This window comes from Pelodiscus sinensis, chromosome 1, assembly GCF_052426305.1.
Source record: "Pelodiscus sinensis isolate ZL-2025 chromosome 1, ASM5242630v1, whole genome shotgun sequence".
Lineage (NCBI taxonomy): Eukaryota > Metazoa > Chordata > Testudines > Trionychidae > Pelodiscus > Pelodiscus sinensis.
Window position 1 is genome coordinate 195,561,337 of NC_143052.1, and position 21,975 is coordinate 195,583,311.

A 21,975-nucleotide genomic window follows, 5' to 3' on the forward strand; every position below is an offset into this window, starting at 1 on the left:
AGACTGTAACATCCTACATGTTGAACTAGGTGTATTCTTCTTCCAGACGAGATAGAGGCCGTAACTCATTGGTTCAACCCCAGAGGCTGGTTTGACACAGTGGGGTTCCAAAACAACAGGTGGAAAATGCTGGTGAGCCACTCTATTAGTGACACAGTGTAGCCATACCATAGATGTCCCCTCTAATTACCTCCTACTGGGTGTACAGGTAACCTCAGAAGGAGCCAAGTAGGCAGACTACAGTGCCCATCACAGTTGTCTAGATTTTCAGTCCTATGCTCTGTGTGTTTATAATAGAAATGTACCTTTAAAAAGACAACTTTGGAGTCCTGTAACTTTGAGGAAATACATGTCCAATTATATTGCATAAAATGCTGATGAAATAACCTACTTTAGTCTTTAATGTCTCTCTTTTTCAGGTGGCATTCTGGCAGGCATAATATCAGATAGATTGGAAAAAAGGGCTTCAACTTGTGGAATGATGTTACTGCTGGCAGCACCTACCGTAAGATCTACTCTCCTTATTTTAGTGGTGACCTTATGTGTCAAGTTCTTTCAGCATTTCTATTAGATTCCTGTTCTCGGGAGTTTCTGACAATTTACCCCAGGATGAAAGTTGTGCTGAGACTTTTTTCAGAGTAAGGCACAACACAGAGGTTTGGGTTGGGTTTAATAAACTAAATATGCCATTCTTTGGCATGTCATGTAGTGCAGCAATGGCTCTCACCCAAGGTCTGTGGCCCCCTATGGGTCTACGAGCCCTTTCAAAGGGGCTTCGTGCCCCTTTGCTGAAACTTGGGACTCTGGCAAATTGTCACAGTCATCTGGCTTCAATAGAAAATCTATTACTCAGTTATTTCAATTCTGAATCTGAATCAGGCAAGTGATTTGTCTTTTTTATTTCAAATAATCAAAATTGCCAAGCTGTTAATGTTAGGAATCTGGCTACCAAATGTGCCACATAGTTGTTTCTATAGTGACTTTGCTGAGCTTACCAGAGTCTGCAGAACACTGTGGTATGCTAATGCTGAAAATCTGACAGGTTAAAAAATTATGGTAATAAAAATTAGCTATCTCTGTGAGACCCCTATGAGAGAGGCAACCATGTGGGGAAATTGAGTGTGATTGAATCCTACTACCAAAAATAACAAAGGAATAACTTTATATCATAAAGATAGCTAGTATTTTTCACGTTATGATACTTAAGTTAATTGTGCGTGTGAGAGAGAAAATCTAAGTTATATGAAGAATAGGTGCATGAACTTCCTTTCACTCTATTTCAGTTGGAAGTTATACTGATAAAAGTTTGAGATGAGATTCAAACCTTATTATTCTGTTTTCACTACTTACATGTTTATCCATTACAGTTATATATGTTCTCTGCAATCAGTAAAATGGGCCTAGAAGCCACCATAGGTGAGAACTTAAGTTATATTCTGCCTGTTGTTTTTAACAGAACTTAGTTTGCTTTTACTTTTTGTTCCATTCACACTGATTTTTCTGGGGAAAAAGTCTAGAAACTGTCTGCTTTTCAGAGCTGTGGAGCACCTGCGACTCCCATTGAAGTCAAATGGATTTCTGCTTGGGCTCCTTATAGGCCATAAAGAACCCAGAGAAAAGGGTAGAGGACAGAATTTCAGTAACCTAGAAATTTCATTATTGGCAATGGAAAAAATAATTGCATTAGAGTTATTGAAAAACAGAAAACCTCTTTTACAAAAAAAATTGAAAAAGTCAATGCTCTTTATTTGAGGGTCTTCAAAAAAGGAATGATTTTCCTTACATGTTTAATAAAAAATGAACATTTTTGGTTTAAATCTTTCACATTTTTTTTCTTTTCCCCCTCCCAAAAAACTCAGTTTTCTTACCTCCCCTTTTCCATTCACTACTGGAAAAGGGGAGGTAGGAAAACTGAGAGCCCCCCAACCTAAGATATTTTCACCTCAAAAATTCCAGTTTTGAAAAAAAAGAACACGTCTGAAGGGGAAAACCCCTTTGTCTGAACATTTCTTACTCGCTTTGAAAGACTTCTAGCCAGAATGTACCACGCAAGGGGCAGTCAGACACAATACATTGAAGGGAAGGAGGTCTCTGTATGGTTCTCCTTGCATAGTTTCTCCCCAGCTGTTCTGTTGAAGGGGTATTTTCTCTAGGACCTGCCCCCCAAAGCTGGAGGATTCTCAAACACGTGTTGAATGGAAGCCTGAATTTGCCCCCCATCAAATTCCCTGGACTCGAGTCACACTGAGTCCCAAGACTTTTCATTGCCTTGCTGCCCTTGCAATTCCCCCCTTAAATGAGGGTTCCCTTCCACATAAGGAGTTCTACTAGAAAGCTAATGCTTCTCCAAGCTGTGTTACTACTTCCAGGGACTCTGTTGGGACTGGCAAGAGGATGATGCTCTAGGAAGGGGAGGATGGTGTCCCTTCCACTCAGGAGAGTGAGAATCATGCATGAAGTGCAGGAAGAGTGGCTTGGGCCACTGTTTAGTGGCTTACAGAAAGACAGATTAAAAGTAGGAGTAAGTGTCATTGTTTTCAGCCTCAAATGGGCATACCTAGACTAAGCTACACTTTCAAAAGAGGATATGCAAATGTAGCAGGAATTTGCATATCTTCTTTCGAGCTCACTTTTGAAAGTGGCACTTTTGAAAGTGAAAGTAATTAAGACGTGGTTTTGTCGGCGAACCCTCCCGTTTGTCGACAAGCCGCTTTTCCTTAAAAAACAAGGTTTACGTGGCCTGCCAACAAATAGGAGGGTTTGTCAACAAAACTGCATCTTAATTACTTTCGCTTTCAAAAGTGAGCTTGCAGATATGCAAATTCTCGCTGAATGTGCATATCCTCTTTCGAAAATCTGGTGTAGTCTAGATACGCCGGATGATTCTTGAGAGCCCTTATGGGGGGAAGGAGATAAAGTCTGCACACAATAAAATACTCTTGAATTAATGGTAACAGTTTGATCTCTTTCTTTTGAAAGCAGAAAAGAACATAATTAACTTAATCACACTTTTGTCCACAATTATTGTTGTTATATGTAACTCCTATAGCATACATGAAGAAATTAAAGGAAAATATTTTTTTTTAAAAATAATGGTACAGTTTTAGCCTATAAAGTTGATGCATGTTATATCTCCACTTTTACCAATTTCCCTGTTTGCTAGAGCCTTTCATACACCAAAAGGGGGGAAAAAAAGATACTAGGGAAAAACAGGAAATATATTTACAAAACCACACAAATTATTCTGGGAACTCAATGGCCAGGAGAGTTCTGGAAGCTATTTGTAATTTGATTTTAAATGAACAATATCTTTGGGTATATATTTTGAGGAGTTAGGAAAAATATTCCTCAAGTGGATTGGGGATTGAAGCGTGCTGATACGGTGTAGAGAATTATTAGGAATTATGTGGTCAAATATTTCCCTGAGGAAGTTCAAATAGACACATGTAATTGTAAGGAGATTGCCCCTCTGAGCTGGCTCAGTGCCTCAAAATGTAAACTGTGTTGTGTAACTGTGTTTAAGGGGTTTTGGAATCTTGCATTCTGGCTCATTGTGGACTAGAATCATTGTTACAAGAATACATCTCTGGGCGCCATATGCATGACTGAGTTGAGATGGGACAGAGGGAATTTAATCAAGAAAAACCTGATAGAACAGCATGCATAGTTGAAAATGCTTACCTCCCTGAGGCCATAAATAAACTGAGAGGAGTTAAAATGTAAAAGCAGTGCTGGGTGTTGTAGTTATGGCATCAGAATCTAATGACCCTGTTGAGCTTTGGAGCCCCATTGTGGAAGGCTCCGTACAGATAAAAGACTCATCTCCACCCAGAAGGGTTTACAGTCTAAAAGGCACAAGCTGCTGAAGAGTTTGGGCTAGACACAATCGTGTTCTCTGCTGTGCTGGAAGCAAACACCCCTTTGTGTTTAATCTGTCCATTACTACTGAGATGGCTTTTTACCCTTGCCTTTGTTAGCCATTTTGAAGCAAATTTGTACTTCCCAGATTCATACTCTGATAGTTATGATATATCTTTCGTAAATGCAATTAATGTTGAATTATCAGTATCTAGATCCTCAACAGGCGGTTGTGGTTTATAAATAACCAGTTCTAGAAACTTTGTGTTCACTTCTCTTCACTGAACTTTCAACAGTTATGCTGCTTATCAGTGGAGCCCTGGTGAATGGCCCATATGCGCTGATCACCACTGCGGTCTCAGCTGACTTGGTGAGTTTTTGGCTTTGTTTTACATTTAGCAAACACTCCCACTCACTTGTTCCCCTTTAGGGGGGAAAGGTCTGATTTCTGTGCTGAGTAAATGTGTGTAAAGCATTGAAGGCTCACTTCTATGTAGCACAGAGACAGCGCGTGTGTGTGTTGTGCTTCTGTGTACAAGGTAAACATAATGAGCAGGACAGCCAGCAATGGGGAACTCAACCCTGACTTAATACTGATGAGTGGCCTCCAAATTCCTCCTGCCTTATAAGGAGAGAGGCTCTCTTAGATAAACTCTTCATGTGCATGCTGAGGATCGTGCATTAGGCTGTCTCTCCTTAGATGTGCCATTTGCCACCCACATCCTGCATTTTTTGCCCTGCATCTTCGAGAATAAGCAGTAAAGTATGCAGTGGGCTGGAGACTTGTCTCCGTTAGGCATGGAGAATACTGCCTGGTGCTTGCCTTGTGCTCATGTTATCCTCCGCTCACCTGTATACTGCATCCCAATCAGCCTGTGCTTCCAACTAACATACTGCACCAGGCCTTGCAAGCTTGTGTGGTTTGACTGCAGTACATACTTGTCACGGGGTGGGATGTCCAGCCCCCAGGAGGCAGGGCGGAGAGCTTCTTAGGTCCCATCTGGGTTGCTCCATCCCGTAATTGTTCCTCCCATCTATGTCCCCAGGCAGCAGTGCAGTAGGGCCCAGCAACCAAGTCAGTAAAGTAGTTGAGGCACCTCATCTTTTGGGGTCAATGGGATAGGGTAGGGAGAGCTGGGCCCTCCCTCTCCACCGGGTCCCAGCCCAGGGTCCTATCAGTGGTGGGCATGTCCCACCACTAGCTCAGCGGGGAATCTGCCTGAAACACTCTGAGCTTGCCTTCCAGCTCCCTGTCCTGGGCTACTTCCTACCCTGTCTGATGGCTGGCCTCTTCCCCACCTGCATCTTCCGGGCTAGTTGCTCCCCCCAGTCAGTCCTTGCTGGCGGGCCTCCACCCCAGCGGCTGCTGCTGCTGCTCCTAGGCTCTGACAGGAGCTCCTTCCCCTTTCATGCTCAGCCCTGCTCCCCCGGCATTTATACTGGGCCTGCAGTTGGAGCATGCCTAGCAGGGCTGTGGGGGGTGGGCCCTCTCAACCAAGCAAGCCTGGTTAACCCCTCCTGGGCCAGTGTGGGGTTGGTGCACCCCGTCACAATGCTTCATGATAACATTGCCTCTGCTTACCTTTTCTTCCATTTTGCTTTTTTAATGCCAGCTAAACGTATTGCTCTGAAAGGTGCTAGAGGTGAGAGGCCTGCAGAGTGTGGTCCTTCACTAAGACTGTGTCCAGACTCGAGGGTTTTTTCGAAAAAAGTAGCCTTTTTTCGAAAAAACTTCTCCTGCGTCTAGACTACAGCCGCGTTCTTTCGAAATTAAATCGAAAGAACGCGGCTTTTCTTTCGACGGCGGAAAACTTAATTTCACGATGAAGAACGCCTTTTTTCGAAAGTGCTCTTTCGAAAAAAAGCGTTCTTGAATGCAAACAGGGCTTTTTCGAAAGAGAGCGTCCAGACTGCCTGGGTGCTCTCTTTCGAAAAAGTTGCTTGCTTTTTCGAAAGTACTGCTTGCAGTCTAGACGCTCTTTTTTGAAAGAGGCTTTTTCGAAAGTATCTTTAGAAAAAGCCTCTTTCGAAAGAGGCTTGCAGTCTAGACGTAGCCTCACAGCATAAGAACAGGAAAGGTAGCAGAATTTAAATCTCCATCCCACCCCAGCATTCCCCCTGTTCTTCCCTCCTTCATGATCCTATAGTTCACCCTTTAGGTCCATTCAGTCAACAGCCTCGTTGCTGCGTCTGCAGCTAGACCGTAGGATCTTGTCACATAGGCACCCTGGGAGCTGGACAGAAACTGCCAACTAATATTTTTCTCATATGTCACTGAACAACCATCTGACACTGAGGACTTTAGGCAACTGGTGACCTAAACTGAAATCTGCTCAGTGCCCTGAGTATAAATGAAAGGCTCTCTGTCTTATTAAAAAACCTCTGAACCATCCGGTCTCTTTTATACAGAGTTATAAAATTGTTCCCATGGTCATTAGCTTTGCACTGCAGTCCTATTCTATAACTGGCCTAATGAAAAATGACCGTCACAACTATTTCCTTTCGGTGCCTTTTGACTCAGTAACCAGCTAACTGGGTTTTTTTAATGGGTTTTATGATCGACACTTTAGCTTTGTTACTATTCTTGCCCAACTAGTGATTCTCTTCTATTCTGCAGAGCTTTCTGGTATCAGCAGTGCCTGTACAGACAGACAACCGTACAGTCTCAGAGAAAAATCGCAGGCTTAAAGTGTGGCCCATGCTGTCCAAACATCTTACTTGCAGCATAAAAGGAGTTATTTATAAAGAACATCATTAAAATTATAGGGGGACATTTCTAAGCAATGATCTTGCCCCTGCTTGTTTAAGACTACTTGCAGGGCTGGCCCACAACATTTTGGCATCTGAGGTGTGGAGAGCTCAAATGATGCCCCCATGACCCCTCGCTGCACCAGCAGCAGACACCATTTTCTACACTCTGGGTCCTAGTAGCGCCCTCTCCCCACCCCCCAGACTGACACCTGAGGCAGCTGCCTCCGTTTGCCTCATGGTAAGGCTACTACTTGGTAAAGTTCATGCTAACATATATTTGTCCATTATTTCGTGTTGTATTCTGTATGGGAAAAGCCTGGAATATGAAGCAGATGGATGGCTGTTTCCCAGGCTTGTCTGTAAATGGGTATGAACTGAATATTTGTTGCTGTAGGGTACCCATAAAAGTCTGAAAGGAAATGCAAGGGCCCTGTCCACCGTTACGGCGATCATCGACGGAACAGGTTCCGTAGGTAAGCTGTGGTTCAGAATCTGCCTTTCTTACCTGCAATAAGCTTTCTATGGCTCTAGCTTCTAGGGAATGACTGCGCAATTCTGCTCTGAAAGTAGACTAAAGCTGGCATCAAGGAGTTCATGTCTCTTTCGGTGACCTTCACATCACATGCGCGCAGTGTGTATATGAAAAGCTGGCTTTCCCCCCAAACTGCCAGTGCTACAGAAGCAATGTGGGCTCTGTCAAGCTGGGTTCTCTCCATGTGGCATCTAGCCAGTACTCAGCCCCACTTTGGGCGTGGGGGATGGGCAAAGACCGCTTTAGGCCTCCTTTGCTCTCCCCAGGGTAGGTGGTGGGCTGGTTCCCAGCCCATATTAGACCAGTATATACCGGGAGTAGTTCCAGGCACTCAAGATACCTTGGTTGTGCCTTCTGAGGAGGCAGAGATTGACTGTGGTAGATCTACTCAACCTGTAAATGCTTCTAACCAAGAGGAATCCTCCATAGAACACCAGTGCTAGGGCAGCTTTGCAGGCATACTATAATATACTATCCATACATTACGGATCCTCTTGCCAATGTATGCCAAAATGAGTTTGCTTTTATGAAGGTTGAAATTGAATAAAATATCCAAACACAGAATATGTGGCCATTGGCACTAGTAATTCTTCCACCTCATAATTTTAACACGTGTCAATACTGTATTCCAGGTGCTGCTCTAGGGCCTCTGTTGGCTGGTCTCATCTCTCCCTCTGGTTGGAACAATGTATTTTACATGCTGATGGTGGCAGATGCATGTGCCTTACTAGTAAGTCTAAATAAAACATGTAGTGCCATATTTCTTTCTTCGTAAGCCCCTCATGTTAAAATGGAAATGTCCTCAATGTAATGTGATTTGTATTGAGTGGGAAGTTTTCATTCATTTTGTAGGGGCTGCTGCTGTTGTTAGAGTTAAGATGAGCATTTTGAAACTGCTGTTGAACTTTGAAGCCAGAGAGCAAATTAGCATCACTGGTTGATATCAGTGTGCAGTAGTTCACCACAAGGATTATAGAAAACATAGTTGAAAACAAAAATTCATATACAAGTCTGAGAGCACCTCATTTTTGTCCTGCAGAAGAATTCTTCCCCATTTTTTTAAAGCACCACTGAAGCAGCAATGCCAATTTACTGAAATAGTAATACAAATTTTGCTACATTGTCCTTTTGCTGATTCTACAGTATCACCATGGGTAATGCAACTGTTAAGATCAAATGCATCACACATTCCAATTTTCCCTGACATCCATCATTTCTTTTTCCTGTTGACATAAAAATGTAATGGATGGAATGACCTGAAAAGAAGCTGTTTCTGACTTGCCATATTTATCTTATCTTGGCAGGCTGTCTTTTATGATGCTTAAGGGGCAAGATAAGGAGTCAGAAAAATCTAAGGATAAATTCTTTGCTGGTGTAACTCTGTTCAAGTCAGTGGTACCACAGCGGAGAATATAATCTGAAGATTCTGTTTCTGATTTTGCAGAAGACTTCCTGAATGCCTTTTATCAAATCTCTTAACTTTTGTGACTCTTGTTTCTCCCTCTGCCAAGGGAGGATGACAGTACAGTACTCACCCACCTCAGAGAGGGCTAGGGAGGCTTCTCTTGTAACTCCTTTTTAAAGTGTTTTGGTATCACTTAAGGGAAGCTGTTGACAGAAGGGCTAAATTTTTGTTAGAAATGTCAGAATCAGACCTCAGCTCTCCTGTCTGATCCCCACAGGCAATTCTTTATGCCATAAAGTTCCATTGAATTCAGTCACAGACATGTAGGAAAGGTAGGCTGCCCAGATGTCTGAATATTAAGGGCTTGGTCTTATATAAGCAACTATTACTGTCCACGTCAAGATTTTTCATACTTGCTGTCTGGTCATGGTAAGGGAAACTTTTTCCCTATGAGACTCTGCATAACTCTAATTCAAAAAAAAAGTTGGTTGATTCTCAAGTTGTTCCACATTATAGAGTAAGATTTCTGGAATTAATAAATAAAATGGATACATTTATATTTCAAGAGGAGCACCCACAAATATTCAGCAGTTTTTAGATCTAGTAGACAGAAGTACCAGTCCACAGCCACAAGAACGCAGTCTGAGATCCCATGTTTTTGAAATAGATAAAGGTCACTTTCCACCATAGATAGAAACTGCTGCTTTCTACTAGTTGAATTCTGTCAAGTGATGAATGTGTGTTTATAAATTACTGTATTCCAATGAGAATTAGGTGTAGGATTAGGCAATTAGGTGCCTTGGAAAATCAGACTTCACTTCTAAAAAGTTGCAACTTGTTCATACTGATAATAGCCAGAAAACATGGAAGACTGACATTTTCTTAACAGATTTTTCATCAAACATTCTCTGCAATATCGCTCTTCTGTTTCCTCTTGAATCTCGATGAAGGGCTGTATTAATTGGTATATTTAAGACAGTAAGTATAAAGGGCCTGCTCCTGTAGTCAGAAATGGACCTAAGTAACTTTAATTGTTTGGGACTTGCCCTAAAGTTGGTATAATAGTTACCATTTTTCTTGCAGGCTTGGGCTCCCTCTGCTGGTCTTATCAGAGTCTTGCTGATACAATAATAGAATTGTTCTTGTTAAAACTTAAGTGGGGCGGATTCAGAGAGGATAATTGCCATGAATTTGACTCACTTTATTCCACAGATTTAGAAATAGAACAATTAGTAATCAACAATATTTGGGATTTTTTGAGTGGGGGGAAGGAGAGTTGGGGTGGGATAAAGTTTTCTCAATTTTCCTTCCTCTTGCCCTCCTCCCTCCCTCCTTTGCCACTGAAAAGGTAAGCAGAAGGGAGCGGGGGCAAAAAAGGATATAGGGAGAGGAAGACAATAAACAATAAATTGGAGGAATGGGGTTTTTTTTTTTTCAATGCTGTCACAATGCACGATGGGATTGCAAAAATGTTCTATTTTGAAAACTCTCACTCAGCTCCAGTCCTTGCATCAGCTCTGGATCCTTGCAGACACAGAGAGAGACTTTGATTTAGCTCCTCTCATATGATTGGTGCAAATTTATCCTCCAACCACTGATTGAACATGTCTGAATTGAATGGTTTTCTATTTGGTCACTCTGAGATAACAGTAGCAGTGTGAATTTGACACTGAAAACTTAGTTGAGTGGTTCATCTGTCTAGATTTTTAACCTAGATTTGTTTTTGTACAGTTCTTACTCCGTCTCATACGAAAAGAACTTCAGTGTAAGATGGACCATACCTTGTAAGTCTGCTTCTTGTGTATTTTCTGTATGACAATTGAATGTTTCATTATATCACAGATTTTTTCCTTTATGTGCCTATACCTTAATCTGAGGAGTGGGAGAAGGGGTTCTGCTTTGTAAAGAGTAACCTTTTTTCTTTAAATCCATTAAAATCTTTCTTCAGAACTGGTCTTTTTTTTTTTAATGATAGAAAAAAATGAGTTCTCTGTCACATTCACTGTAACTTTTCTCTCAGGCTATGTCTAGACTGCAAGCCTCTTTTGAAAGAGGCTTTTTCGAAAGATACTTTCAAAAAAGCCTCTTTCAAAAAAGAGCGTCTAGACTACAACCAGTACTTTCGAAAAAGCAAGCCGCTTTTTCAAAAGAGAGCACCCACGCAGCCTGGATGCTCTTCTTTGAAAAAGCACAGTTTGCATTATATAGCGCCTTTTTTTGAAAGAGCACTTTTGAAAAAATGTGTTCTTCCTCGTAAAACAAGGTTTTCCGTGGTTGAAAAAACTGCAGAGTTCTTTCAATTTACTTTCAAAAGAACGCAGCAGCAATCTAGGCACGGGAAGTTTTTTCGAAAAAAGGCCACTTTTTTCGAAAAAAATCCTGTAGTCTAGACACACCCTAAAAGTTGTGTTAATTTTTCACTCTTGAATATGAAACTTGACGATTCTTTGGTTGGGTGGGAGGAAGGTGGAATAGCTCAATTTGTACTTTTTTCCCCCAGAAACTGGCAGGCAGGAAAGGGCGATTCTGATTTCAAACCAGTGTAAATCCACAGAAGTAAAACAAGTGTATATGTGAAATCAGAATCCGGCACTTCATTCAGAAATAGAGCACAGGATAGGAATGTGTATAATAAGAATGTGGACCGCATTTTGAAGTTATTGATATCTTGTGTTATGCATTGTTTCAAAACTTCTCATATTAGCTATCTTTTCACAGGTTTAAAGAACACTGAATTATGAAACATCAGACATGGATTTAAGAGCTTCATGTGTGATTAAAACTGCACCCTCAAAAGACTGTGGAATAAATTATTCTGTATTTAAGAGATTAACTTGTGAAGCATTTTGCACATTTTACCAGGAAAGGATTTAGAAATTCAACTGGTGAATTCCTGGAGAAGTTTTTTGTTGTTTTGTTTTTCCTGTTTGCACATGCCTGTCTCTCAGGATGGTGACTGTTGATCAGATGAAGAAACAGAAGCTTTGGAAAGCTACTAGCTGTACGCCTTAACTGAGTCAAAAAAGAAATATCAAGTGCCTTTTGATTAATTTTGATAGGATAAGTAAACCTTAAATTGCATATTTTTAAACAAAGTGCAAAGAAATTTGAGTATAGAGCATAAAGAAGAAAATTTACTTTCTTCAGGTGCTCCAGGAGTGCAATATGCCAATGGGGTTAACTCAGAATCACTGCTATTCAATATCCTGAAACAGTTTAAAGAGTAAGAAAGAAATCTGACTGTATTATCAGGCTTTAATTACAGCACTAACTTATCTTGCACTGTAAAAATCCCAAGGGCAGTATTCTGCTCTTTCATGTATTGTATATTATGACTTGTATATAAGTAGTTAAAATGTGTTGTAAAAAAGTAGCCTCCACTGGCCTCCTGAGTGGAGAGTTTTGCTCGTACGGGTTTTTCAGAAAAGGAAACTCAAACAACAAAGAAGCTTATTATGGTTAAGCATATCGTGTAAGGAGTTTTAAAGATTTTGAGTTTGTACACTGGTTGTACAAACTTTATAGAATTGTTTTGTTGTTAATTCTATAGGCTCCTTAGGAGTTGCGGGTTATTTTTTATTTGGAGGGCAAAGACAGCATCTCCTCTGTGACTGAAGCTTTAGCACTAGTTTCTTTTTTGGGGGGGAGGGGAAGGAGAAGGAGGTTGAACAAAACATTGGCTGACTTTTAAACCCTGGTCCTGAAATGGTTCTCAGCACCTGATCCCATTGACTTCAATGGGACTGGACGCAGATACAGGGAGTCTGCCCACACAGAGCTCATTGCAGAATCAGGACCTGAAAGCACCACAGATCTGTGAATAGATTAATTTTGCCATCCCAGTTTAGAGCCAAAGTCTATGGTTTTAAAAACAACAACCTGGACTTGCGCTGAACATGAAATGGAGAGAGGAAATTCAGAAGTTTATATTATTGCGTAAGTGCAAATGTTAGTGTTTTCATAATACACTGTTTCTTCTTGATCTGACAGTTTTTAATCTACTTTCAATAGAAGATAAGCTTCTGGTGAGCATTTTTAAGTTGTACAACAATATTATAGGGAATTCCTCTGAAAGATATATGTATTATGTTGACTACAAAGGTTAAATAGACTTAAACTGTATATAATTACAAGGTATATTTATTAAATCTGCTACTGTTCTAAATTTTGTTTTAACTTTTTTTTATAAAACAAAGTGGTACTGTATATGTCTCCCTTGCTTAACAAAATAATCTTTTTAAAAATGACCCTACAAAACAGTGAAATTTCTTCTGATCAACTTCTTATTTGCATTTTTTGTTTCTGATACTATGCTTTTTCTGACACTAATCTTTTTGGTTGTTTTGGAGTTTTGCTTTTTAATTCTTAAAACTTTGAGCAGTTGTCCTTGAACTCATGATTTTTTTTTTCTAACTTTTGCCTTTTTGGCCCTGATGCAGCAAAGCGCTTAAGCACATGCTTAAATGTCATTGATTTGAACAAGGCTTCGCAAATGCTTAAAGATAAGGACACGCTTATGCACTTTGCTGCAAATAAATAAAGGTCACTATTCATCAAAGAACCACCCAAAGGCTCAATCCAACAGAGATTTATGCAAGTGCCAAAGTTCATGTGTAGTCAATGCCAGGCAAAGGTCTCTATCCTGCAAAGACTTATATAAGGGCTTAACTTCACACATTGTGAGGAGATTAAAGTCAATGGGAGCACAAACAGTGCATAAATTTGAGCGCATGCCTAGTCTTTTGTAGGTTCAAGACCTGAGTTGCCAAAATTATTTTATTCCTAAACTCCACCATTTGCAAGTAGTTGTTTTGAACTGTTTGTCACTCCAGCTAAAGTCTTATGTTAAAGTGCCTCTAACCGTATTAGTTGATAACAGAATTATACTGTCAAGATTTTTAGTGTACTCCAGTGTTAGGTATTTCCTCCTTGGGAGCTGACATTATTCATTTTTTACTTTTTTGCAATATAAGAGCCCACATATAAGGCAGTGAATGTGTCTGAGGCAGGACTAAGAGCCCCCTCCCACTGACCACACTGGTGCATTAGAACTCTCAGCTCCTCACATTGTGTCTTTTATTCTTTGGAAGTTTAGATTCTTGTTCATTTACATAACCCTTGCCATTCACTTAACTGATGTGGGATTTTCCTCAGTGCTGGGGTATCTCTTGGAGATGCTCTTTGCTACTTTACTTGGTGTTAAGTGGGAGAATCAACATCTGTAAATTAGAAAAGACCCACTAAAATGGTAGCCAGCAAATTAAATGTCCACAATTATCTTGAGGAATGATATACCTAGTGAAGCATTAATGACGATCCTAAAGTGTAAGGAATTAATTAATTTCTGCATCAGGAAAAAATGTCCAAATATGGAATTCCCTGGTCATTAAAAGCCAAAGGAGGGTTTTGTCTGTAACAGCAATTTTCCTGACTCAGAACAGCAGGCTCAGGCTTCAAATTTCCAAAAGGCGCTCTGTCTAATTTCTAAATATGTGTTCACAGGTTGTATGTGTGATCATTTTCTGGTGCAGATTATTAAATCTGAAGGCCTAACTCCCTTCTCGAATTTGCTTTTAGGCAAGAAATTTGGCCATTTTTCAATTTTTATAAAATCCTTGCATTTTGAATAGTGTATTTTGTTAGCTTATTGTCGACACTCATTCACCTGGGGAGGAGGGTGAACAAAACTGGTGACAGATCTGTATTGCACGATGGGCAACCTAGTCTAGTGAGTGGGCTGCATGAGTGGCCCTTTATCTTAGTGGGTTGCAAGACTGTCATAACCAAGATGGTCTCCCAGGATAGGGTAGTTTGCTAATTGTGCTTGCAGCATACCTAGAATTTGCAGGCATGTGCCGAATGGACCGTAGCAGCACTTTGACTGGATGCAAAGAGAGCTCCCTCAAGAATTTCATAGTCTTGATCAACTTAGTGTTTAATGTATTTCTCGCTCTCCTAGAGAGGGATAGCTCGGTGGTTTGAGCATTGGCCTGCTAAACCCAGGGTTGTGAGTTCAATTCTTGTGGAGGCCATTTAGGGATTTGGGGCAAAAATTTGTCAGGGATGGTACTTGGTCCTGCTGTGAAGGCAGGGGACTGGACTCGATGACTTTTCAAGGTCCCTCTCCAGTTCTAGGAGATAGGCAATCTCCAATATTTGCATACATTGGTCTATTCAATAAAATACCTACATAGCTAGTCTTTCACAAGTTACCCCCTATTTACCATCAATAGCTGATGTGCCTCCCTGAGGTTCTCCTCATCCCCATTCTGCCAATAGATGAAATTGTCTGATTCCAGGGCTGACAATTGATCCACATAGTAATCTGGTCACAGAGGCCTTGAAGGTAAAAGATGATTCCTTAAATCAGGGGTGGGGAATCTCAGGCCCAGGGGCTGGATGCGGCCGCCAGCTTGCCTGGATCTGGTCCTCAAGGCTCATGCCTCCACCTCCAGCACTGGAGAGCCCTCACTGCTCCAATGAGGGGCTAGAGCACACAAAATCTACTAGGCCAGGCCACCCTATGGCCTGGTGTTTGAGGGGAATGTCTTTTTCCTTCTCAGTGAGGGTTGTTTTTGTGGGGAGGAGGTGGTGTTTGCTTCTCAATTGTGTGCAGCCCCTGACTGATTTTTTTTTCTGTGGGCCCCCATCCCAAAAAAGGTTCCCCAATCCTGCCTTAGATGTTAAGTCTTAAGTGCAGGGACCTTCTTTTACTTTGTGTTTTGTCCAGTGCCTGGCACAACGAGGCCCTGATCCCAACTGGAACCTTTAGGCACAACCAAAATAAAAATAACAAATATCTAACACTGCCTGATTACTGGCTTGGATAGTATTCCTTCCTTCCAGCTCTTTGCATTAGGCCATCCAAGTGCATTGCCTCACGTCCTGATTTTGCTGTTCTGTGTCCATGTCCTGACAAAACTCTCTCTGACCTGTTATGGGATGTTAGACTAGATGATCTAAGGGCCTTTTCTGCCTCACAATCCAAAAATTATGATTTTCTTTTCTCTGTACTATGACTGTTTCAGTTTTGGGGGGGGGGGGGGATTTTAAAACTTTTGAAATGGAAATCATTTGTGTTATCTGTCTTCTCCGGTAATGGACAAGAGACTGTCAGAACTACAAAATGATAGACCCACATCTCTTCTTTATGTCAATGGCAATTGTGCATCTAACCCCTCTAGATGGCTTTGGGTATCCTCTTGATTGGGGACTGATTCATATGTTTTCTGCTTTCGTCTCAAGTGCTATAGGTATAATATAATTTTCTCTTCAGAATTTGTCTATATCTATCTAAAGAATTTAACATTTCTCCTGTTCATTTCCCTCGTCATGGCTAATTTTCATTTGGGAGTAATATTGAGAAGTATATCTTCCTACAAGCAGAAAATTACTTATCATTAGGAAAATATTCTATTTATGCCTCTCTATGCTACTATATGTCAGGCTCTCTTTGTACTCCAGTAAACTTTTTGTGCGTCAAAGATTAGGAACACCACAGCCAAACTTTTCTCTGACATGTTGCAAGTGACAGACAGCTCATATGCTTTGAAAATTGTGCTGTGTGCAACCTGTTCCTGAAGCCGTAGCCTGCTAAATGTTTCTTTGCTATATTTTTATTTACTTTCTTTATCTGCTTGTTCCACATTTTAGGTATATGCAGAGCAGGGTAGGATTTTTTCCCGTTTTTACAAAAGGGGCTTGGAAGGGTTTAGCCACATTTCCTTCATTTCTATGAGTGATCCAGAAGCTTATTCCACCTTTTAAAGGCAACTCCCTACCACCTTGTGCTTTATATATGTTCCTGTGTGAAAGAGCAGCAGCATCCAGTGCTACATTTCACAGCTTTCTTCACTGCTTATGTAGCACAGGCTTCCTTTGATGGAAAAACGTATTGTAATTGAATCTTTGGTCTACTGCATTGAAGTACTACCTAAAGGCCACAGATCCATTAAGACAGGTACTGTATGCGCACACACATGTATGTATACACAGTGGAAACAGTCCCTGCCACATGAGTTCATTGTCACTGCTGGATACAAAACAACTCAAATGTGTCTGGTAAGTCAGAAGAGTTTTACTTTAATTGCTAAATGAATTTTGAAACCTTGAATGACCTTGTGTTCACCTGTTCTTAACCTCCAGTAAAGAAGTATGTTGGTAATCCAATCCATGAGGAGAATGTAGCATTTAAACAGGGCCATTGTAATGATTTATTTCCTGTGTTCTTCTCATGCTTATGGTATTTTCTAACAAAAAGAACCTTTTAAAAAATTGAAAGTGAAAATCCTTTTTGTCATGTTTGGCCCTCAGTTCTCTTGCAATTCTGGCAATGTGTTTATGATGATTTCCCTACATTAAGTGGTGATTAAGAGTTTGGATATGTTAGAAAATAGGCTTTTTGCTGCATACAAATGAATACATTTGATGATGCTTCAAAACCTAGGGCCTGGGCTAAATCCAAGGTTTTAGAGATTGATTTGATTATAACATGATTGCCTTATTTTTTTAAAATGACATTTTTATTATATTATTTTAGCTAGTTTAATTCCACATCTACAAAAAGAAGTTAACAAGTGAACTAAGACAGGAAATGTCATGGCTATATCATCGCTTAGCAAGAGAAAATGTATAGCATATGCTATCCAAAGAATCTTGGCCAAGATTTTTTAAAATGTGCCTACATTTAAGCTGCTAAATCTTTGTGTATATTTCAAAAAAACATGGCCTGGTTTTCAAAAGTGCAGAGCACCCAGCAGGCAAGGTAAATGTATTGGCTGATCCTGGGGGGGGGGGGGGGGGGAGTGTGTATATGTGGGTAGAACCGGACATCTGTGCTAGAATTGGAGTACCGACTGAGTCTTCATTGGGAAAAGATCATTTTAAACTGCAGCCTGGTAGATTCAGTGAGTTCCTTTCAAAATAAGGAAAAGAACAGATTCAGCAAAATGAAAAATTGATCCATGAATTCTACCATTCGCAGGATTGTGATAAGTCAGTTCCATAAACAGGAAACAAATAGCCAATTTAAAGAACTGGCAGCTTCTTTTGAAAGGTTTTGTTTTCCTCTGAATGACCAGCCAAAACACTGATATTAATTCTTCTGCAGAACATGAAAATTTAAGTCATCATTTCATTGTGTAATCCTGCTGCTAGGTGGAGTCAGCAGCAAGCAAAGATATCTAGGGATTCCTTTCCTTCAATACAACACCGAACCAGCTTAAGCCCCCACACCCCACTAAGTGCCTCTGAGAGGCAATACTTCCCTACTCGCAAGCACAGAGTCTGAGGGTTTTCAGCTCTCTCTGAGTTTTAGCTTTTAGCAGGCAGGGTAGAAACACAGTCCCATCTACCACAACTGATTTCGGGGCTGACTGAGCATTTAAAGCAGGGATGGAGAAACATGCAGCCCATAGACTGGATACAGCCTGCTTCTTCATTGAATCTGGCCGGGGGCAGGTCTCTGTATTGTGGGCCAGAAGCTTCAGTGCCCTGCTCACCTCACACAGGGCCGGAGCCAAAAAGACTTGCCAGCTGGTAATATCCCTGCAGCACCTAGCGAAGGGGTGATCAGGAAAGCTCTGTGTGCCCCCCAGCTCTGGCTCCATAGCTCCCATGTACCAGAAACCACAAGAACCAATATATACATTGGTAGGGAACCATGTCCAATGGGAGCTGTAAGGACAGTGCCTGTGGGTGTGGGTAGTGTGTATTGCACAGAGCTGCCTGGCCCCTCCACCTAAGCTTGACATAGTGGCAACTTCCAGGAGCAGCACAGAGCCAGCTGTCTTAGCCCCACTGTGCTGCCCATTCAGAACTGCCTGAGGTAAGCACCACCCAGCTGGAGCCCAAACCCCTCCTGTGCCTCAACTCGCTACCACCACATTCACTACTAACCCAGCACACCAGGCTCCCCATCATCCTCCAGCTCTTGTTGCTTGGGAGAGGGGGGCTTCAGGCAAGGGGGAGAGAACAGAGGCAGGACTTGGGGGGGAGGGGTGGAACAGGGGTGGCGCCTGCAGTGAGGGTTTGCCCCATGCCATCCTCCTTGTTCCCCAGTGACGGTCCCTATAGATAAGAACTGACCTTTGAAAGTTATCCTGTGAAGAGCATGTGTACTTGGTCTTATATGATTACATAGTTACAGTAGACTTCTGATAATCCGGCACTTCTTGGACCTAGGTGGTGCTGGATTATCAGATTTGCCGGAGAATCGGGAGGTCTGGTACAGCTGCACGGCTGGCCAGGACACAATCTCCCTCCCTCTCCTCTCCCCTTTCCTTTTTGTATCTCCTCCGTGCTGTAACCTGATCCTCCTCCCCCTTCTCTCCCCTTTCCCCTTCCCTGAAGCAAAACTGAAGCTCTTTTCCATACGTCTGGTTACAGCCAGCGCGTGTGCTGAGCAGCAGGCTTTTTAATCAGCTGGTTAGGAGCGCTTGGCATTTTGATGCCAGAGTATCGGGAGTGCTGAACAGTTGGATGCCGGACTATTGGAGTTCTTCTATATAACTTGGATTCAAGTTAGCAGATCACAATTGGAAGTTCTTTAAATCTACCCTCCTGCCTCACTTTCCTTTGCCCTCAGCTCCACAAGGTTATGCATAAGGATGTAATAATTTTACAGACCATTTCAACAGATACAAGATGAGACAAAAGAGAATTTTTTATTATTTTATATTTTATTATTTTAAGAGTCATATCTTTTTATCTTGAAATAAGGAAAGAACTCAATTAGCATACATTGATCTATGTGGGTTCTTCTACACCAGGGATCTCCAATCTTTTTAAGCACGAGATCACTTTTTGAATTTAAGTACAATCCAAGATCTACCTCAAACGTAAATACCCTTGCCCAGCCCCTTCTTCAAGGCCCCGCCCTGCTCATTCCATCCTCCATCTCTTGCGTAACCTCACTCACTTTCACCAGGCTGGGGCAAGGGGCTGGGGTGCAGGCTCTGGTCTTGGATTAAGGGATCTAGAATGTAAGAGGGGCTCTGAGCTGCTTTTGGGGCAGGCAGTTGGGATGTAGGAGGGGGTTCTAGGTGCAGGTTCTGGGACAGTATTTGGATGCAGGGGTGCTCGGGACTGGGGCTTGGAGTGGAGAAGCGGGTTCATGACTGGGGTAGGAGTTTGGGATGTGGGATCCAGCTGGGCCTTGCTTACCTCAGGTGACTCCTGGGTGGTGATGCAGTGGGGGAGAGGGGAGGTTAAGGCAGGCTCACCCCTGCCCTGGCCCACTCCCTAAAGCAGTCAGCAAACTCCATCCCAAGTCCTGTTGTGCCCCCTCTCTGCTTTGTGAAGATAGAATACGGGGTAGGAGGGGCCACCTTGATGTCAGCACCCCTCATCTCCCTCCCTGCCCTCCCCTCCCCTGCCCAGAAAGCAGGAGGCCCCCCCAAGGGGAGGGGTAGCTCCAAGGCAAAGGGCAGGAGATGAGCAGCAGTGGGGGAAGGGGCAGTTGAAGTGCTGGGCTTGATAACCTCTTGGCCAAACCAGTCAGGATCACCTGTCAGAGACTCCAAGATCTACCAGTAGATCCCGATCTACTGGTTGGTGACCACTGCTCTACCCAGCAGGGCTAAAGTCGAATTAAGCTACACAACTTCAGCTACGCAATTGACATAGCTGAAGTCGAAGAGCATACCCCGGCTTTTGGCACTGTCTACATAGCAGGAAGCAGGGCTGGCTCTATGCACCAGCAAATCAAGCACATGTTTGGGGCAACACATTTCCAGGGGCAGCATTCCCAGGTAAGCATCCGGCCCTGCCCACCCCACCGATTGTAAAGGGCCACAGGAACTCGGGTCTGGCTGCGTGTCCCCAGGAGCTGAATGTGGAGCGGCCAGGCTCCGCCCCACTTCACTGGCTCCAGTCCTTCGCAGGCGAGGGACCTTCTCCCTGCTAGCCACCCGGCTCGCTGTGCCCACCCCACCCCACCCCGTGCCCCTCTGGCTCTGCACTGCCCATTTCCTGCACCGCTCCTGCCCCCCGGTCCCCATGCCCCTCTGGCTCTGTGCCCCCCATTCCCCGCACTGCCCCTGGACCCCGATCCCTCTGCTCCTTCCGTTCCCCGCATCCTACTCCCTGTGCCTCCTCTGCTCCCCCCAATCCCTGCGTCCCTCTGGCTCTGCGCCTCCCCCTCCCTGCACCACCCCTGTACCTTCCACACTGTTCCCTGCACTAGTCTGGCTCTGCGCCTCCCATTCCCCATGGTGAACCCTGCTTCCCGTGTTCCCCATGCCCCCCTGGCTCTGCACTGTCCCTGCACCCTGCTCCCCCTGTGGGTCAGGAGTGAGGGGTGCTTGTCCATAGGGAGGGACTGGACAGGGCAGGGAAAAGGCTGTTGTGACCCAGCAACAAGTGAAAGGGGAGGGGGCGTTTACTTGAAGCTCCTTTGCCTTTATGGAAAAAAAATAATAAAAATTAGATTTGCTATTTATAGGGCTAAAATGCCAGGACAAAAATGAAAACAAAAACAAACAAATAAACATTGTAAAGTGCAAACGTGTAAAAGCCACCAAAAAAGGGGGGAGGGCCGGCCGAAAAAATGTTTTGCTTGGGGCGGCAAAAAACCTAGAGCCAGCCCTGGCAGGAAGTTGAAGGAAGAACACTCTTCCTTCAACTTCCTCATGAAATGAGGGTTACCATGAGACAGAGTAAGATGTCATCCAGCTTGACATTATTTTGAAATAAAGGCTTGTAGAGTAGACATCAGTTAATTGGAAATAACGCTGCTGTGTAGACATAGCCTGAGGGTCCTGTGCTCTGAGATGAACTAATCTGCTTAAGTTTAGTGGCGTTTTAATTCAGTGCTGAACAGTTCTTGACATTCTTCTTAGTTCTACTAGCTATATTTTACTACCGTTGATTTTCTTGTATTGGCTTCTACGTATGAGTATGGCTTCTACGTATGGCTTCTACGTATTGGCTTCTACGTTTTGAGTAGTTTACATAAAATGATCATTTTTGTTTTTCTTCCCCACCTCTTCCCCATTTTTGCCTCACTGGTTTTTTAAAAAAAACTTTGCTGTCGTCCAAGTCAAAACACTTTGAAGTGTGTGTTTGACTGCAGAGTTACGTAATTAATATTTTGTAGGTGGAAAAAAAAAATCTATGAAACTAAAAAAAAACAAACCCTAATGATTAATTCTAAAAGTGGAATTCTTCCATATAGTTAAGAAAATCAAATATACTGGTTAAGCTCTCCTGAGAACACTATCTGCATAGTCTGAAATAAGCCTGTGGCTAGAAAGATTATGCTGGATGTAGTTGTTATCATTGCAAGCAAAGTTCCTGTGTGTTTGACTGTTCAAAACCTTCCTGTAGAACACCAAAACAATCCATTTTTAAAGCAGCATCCACGTTTTGTGCCTGCATAACATCATAAAGACTTTATTATTTTTAAGTAGCTATTTGTTCCCGTGGAACA

General features: G+C 42.5%; 1 protein-coding gene across 2 annotated transcripts in view; it reads left to right on the forward strand.

Annotated features, from left to right (window-relative positions):
- SLC37A1 (solute carrier family 37 member 1) overlaps positions 1 to 12,747 on the forward strand; it is a 49,770-nt gene extending 37,023 nt beyond the window's left edge. For both annotated transcript variants that reach the window (XM_006137867.5, XM_014581016.4), the window contains exons 14-20: positions 420 to 505; positions 1,368 to 1,416; positions 4,155 to 4,228; positions 7,004 to 7,082; positions 7,774 to 7,871; positions 10,278 to 10,330; positions 11,265 to 12,747. In XM_006137867.5, the coding sequence (XP_006137929.1) occupies positions 420 to 505; positions 1,368 to 1,416; positions 4,155 to 4,228; positions 7,004 to 7,082; positions 7,774 to 7,871; positions 10,278 to 10,330; positions 11,265 to 11,280 (455 nt within the window). In that variant the 3' untranslated portion in view covers positions 11,281 to 12,747. The remainder of the gene's footprint in view (positions 1 to 419; positions 506 to 1,367; positions 1,417 to 4,154; positions 4,229 to 7,003; positions 7,083 to 7,773; positions 7,872 to 10,277; positions 10,331 to 11,264) is intronic.
- The last annotated feature ends 9,228 nt before the right edge of the window (positions 12,748 to 21,975 follow it).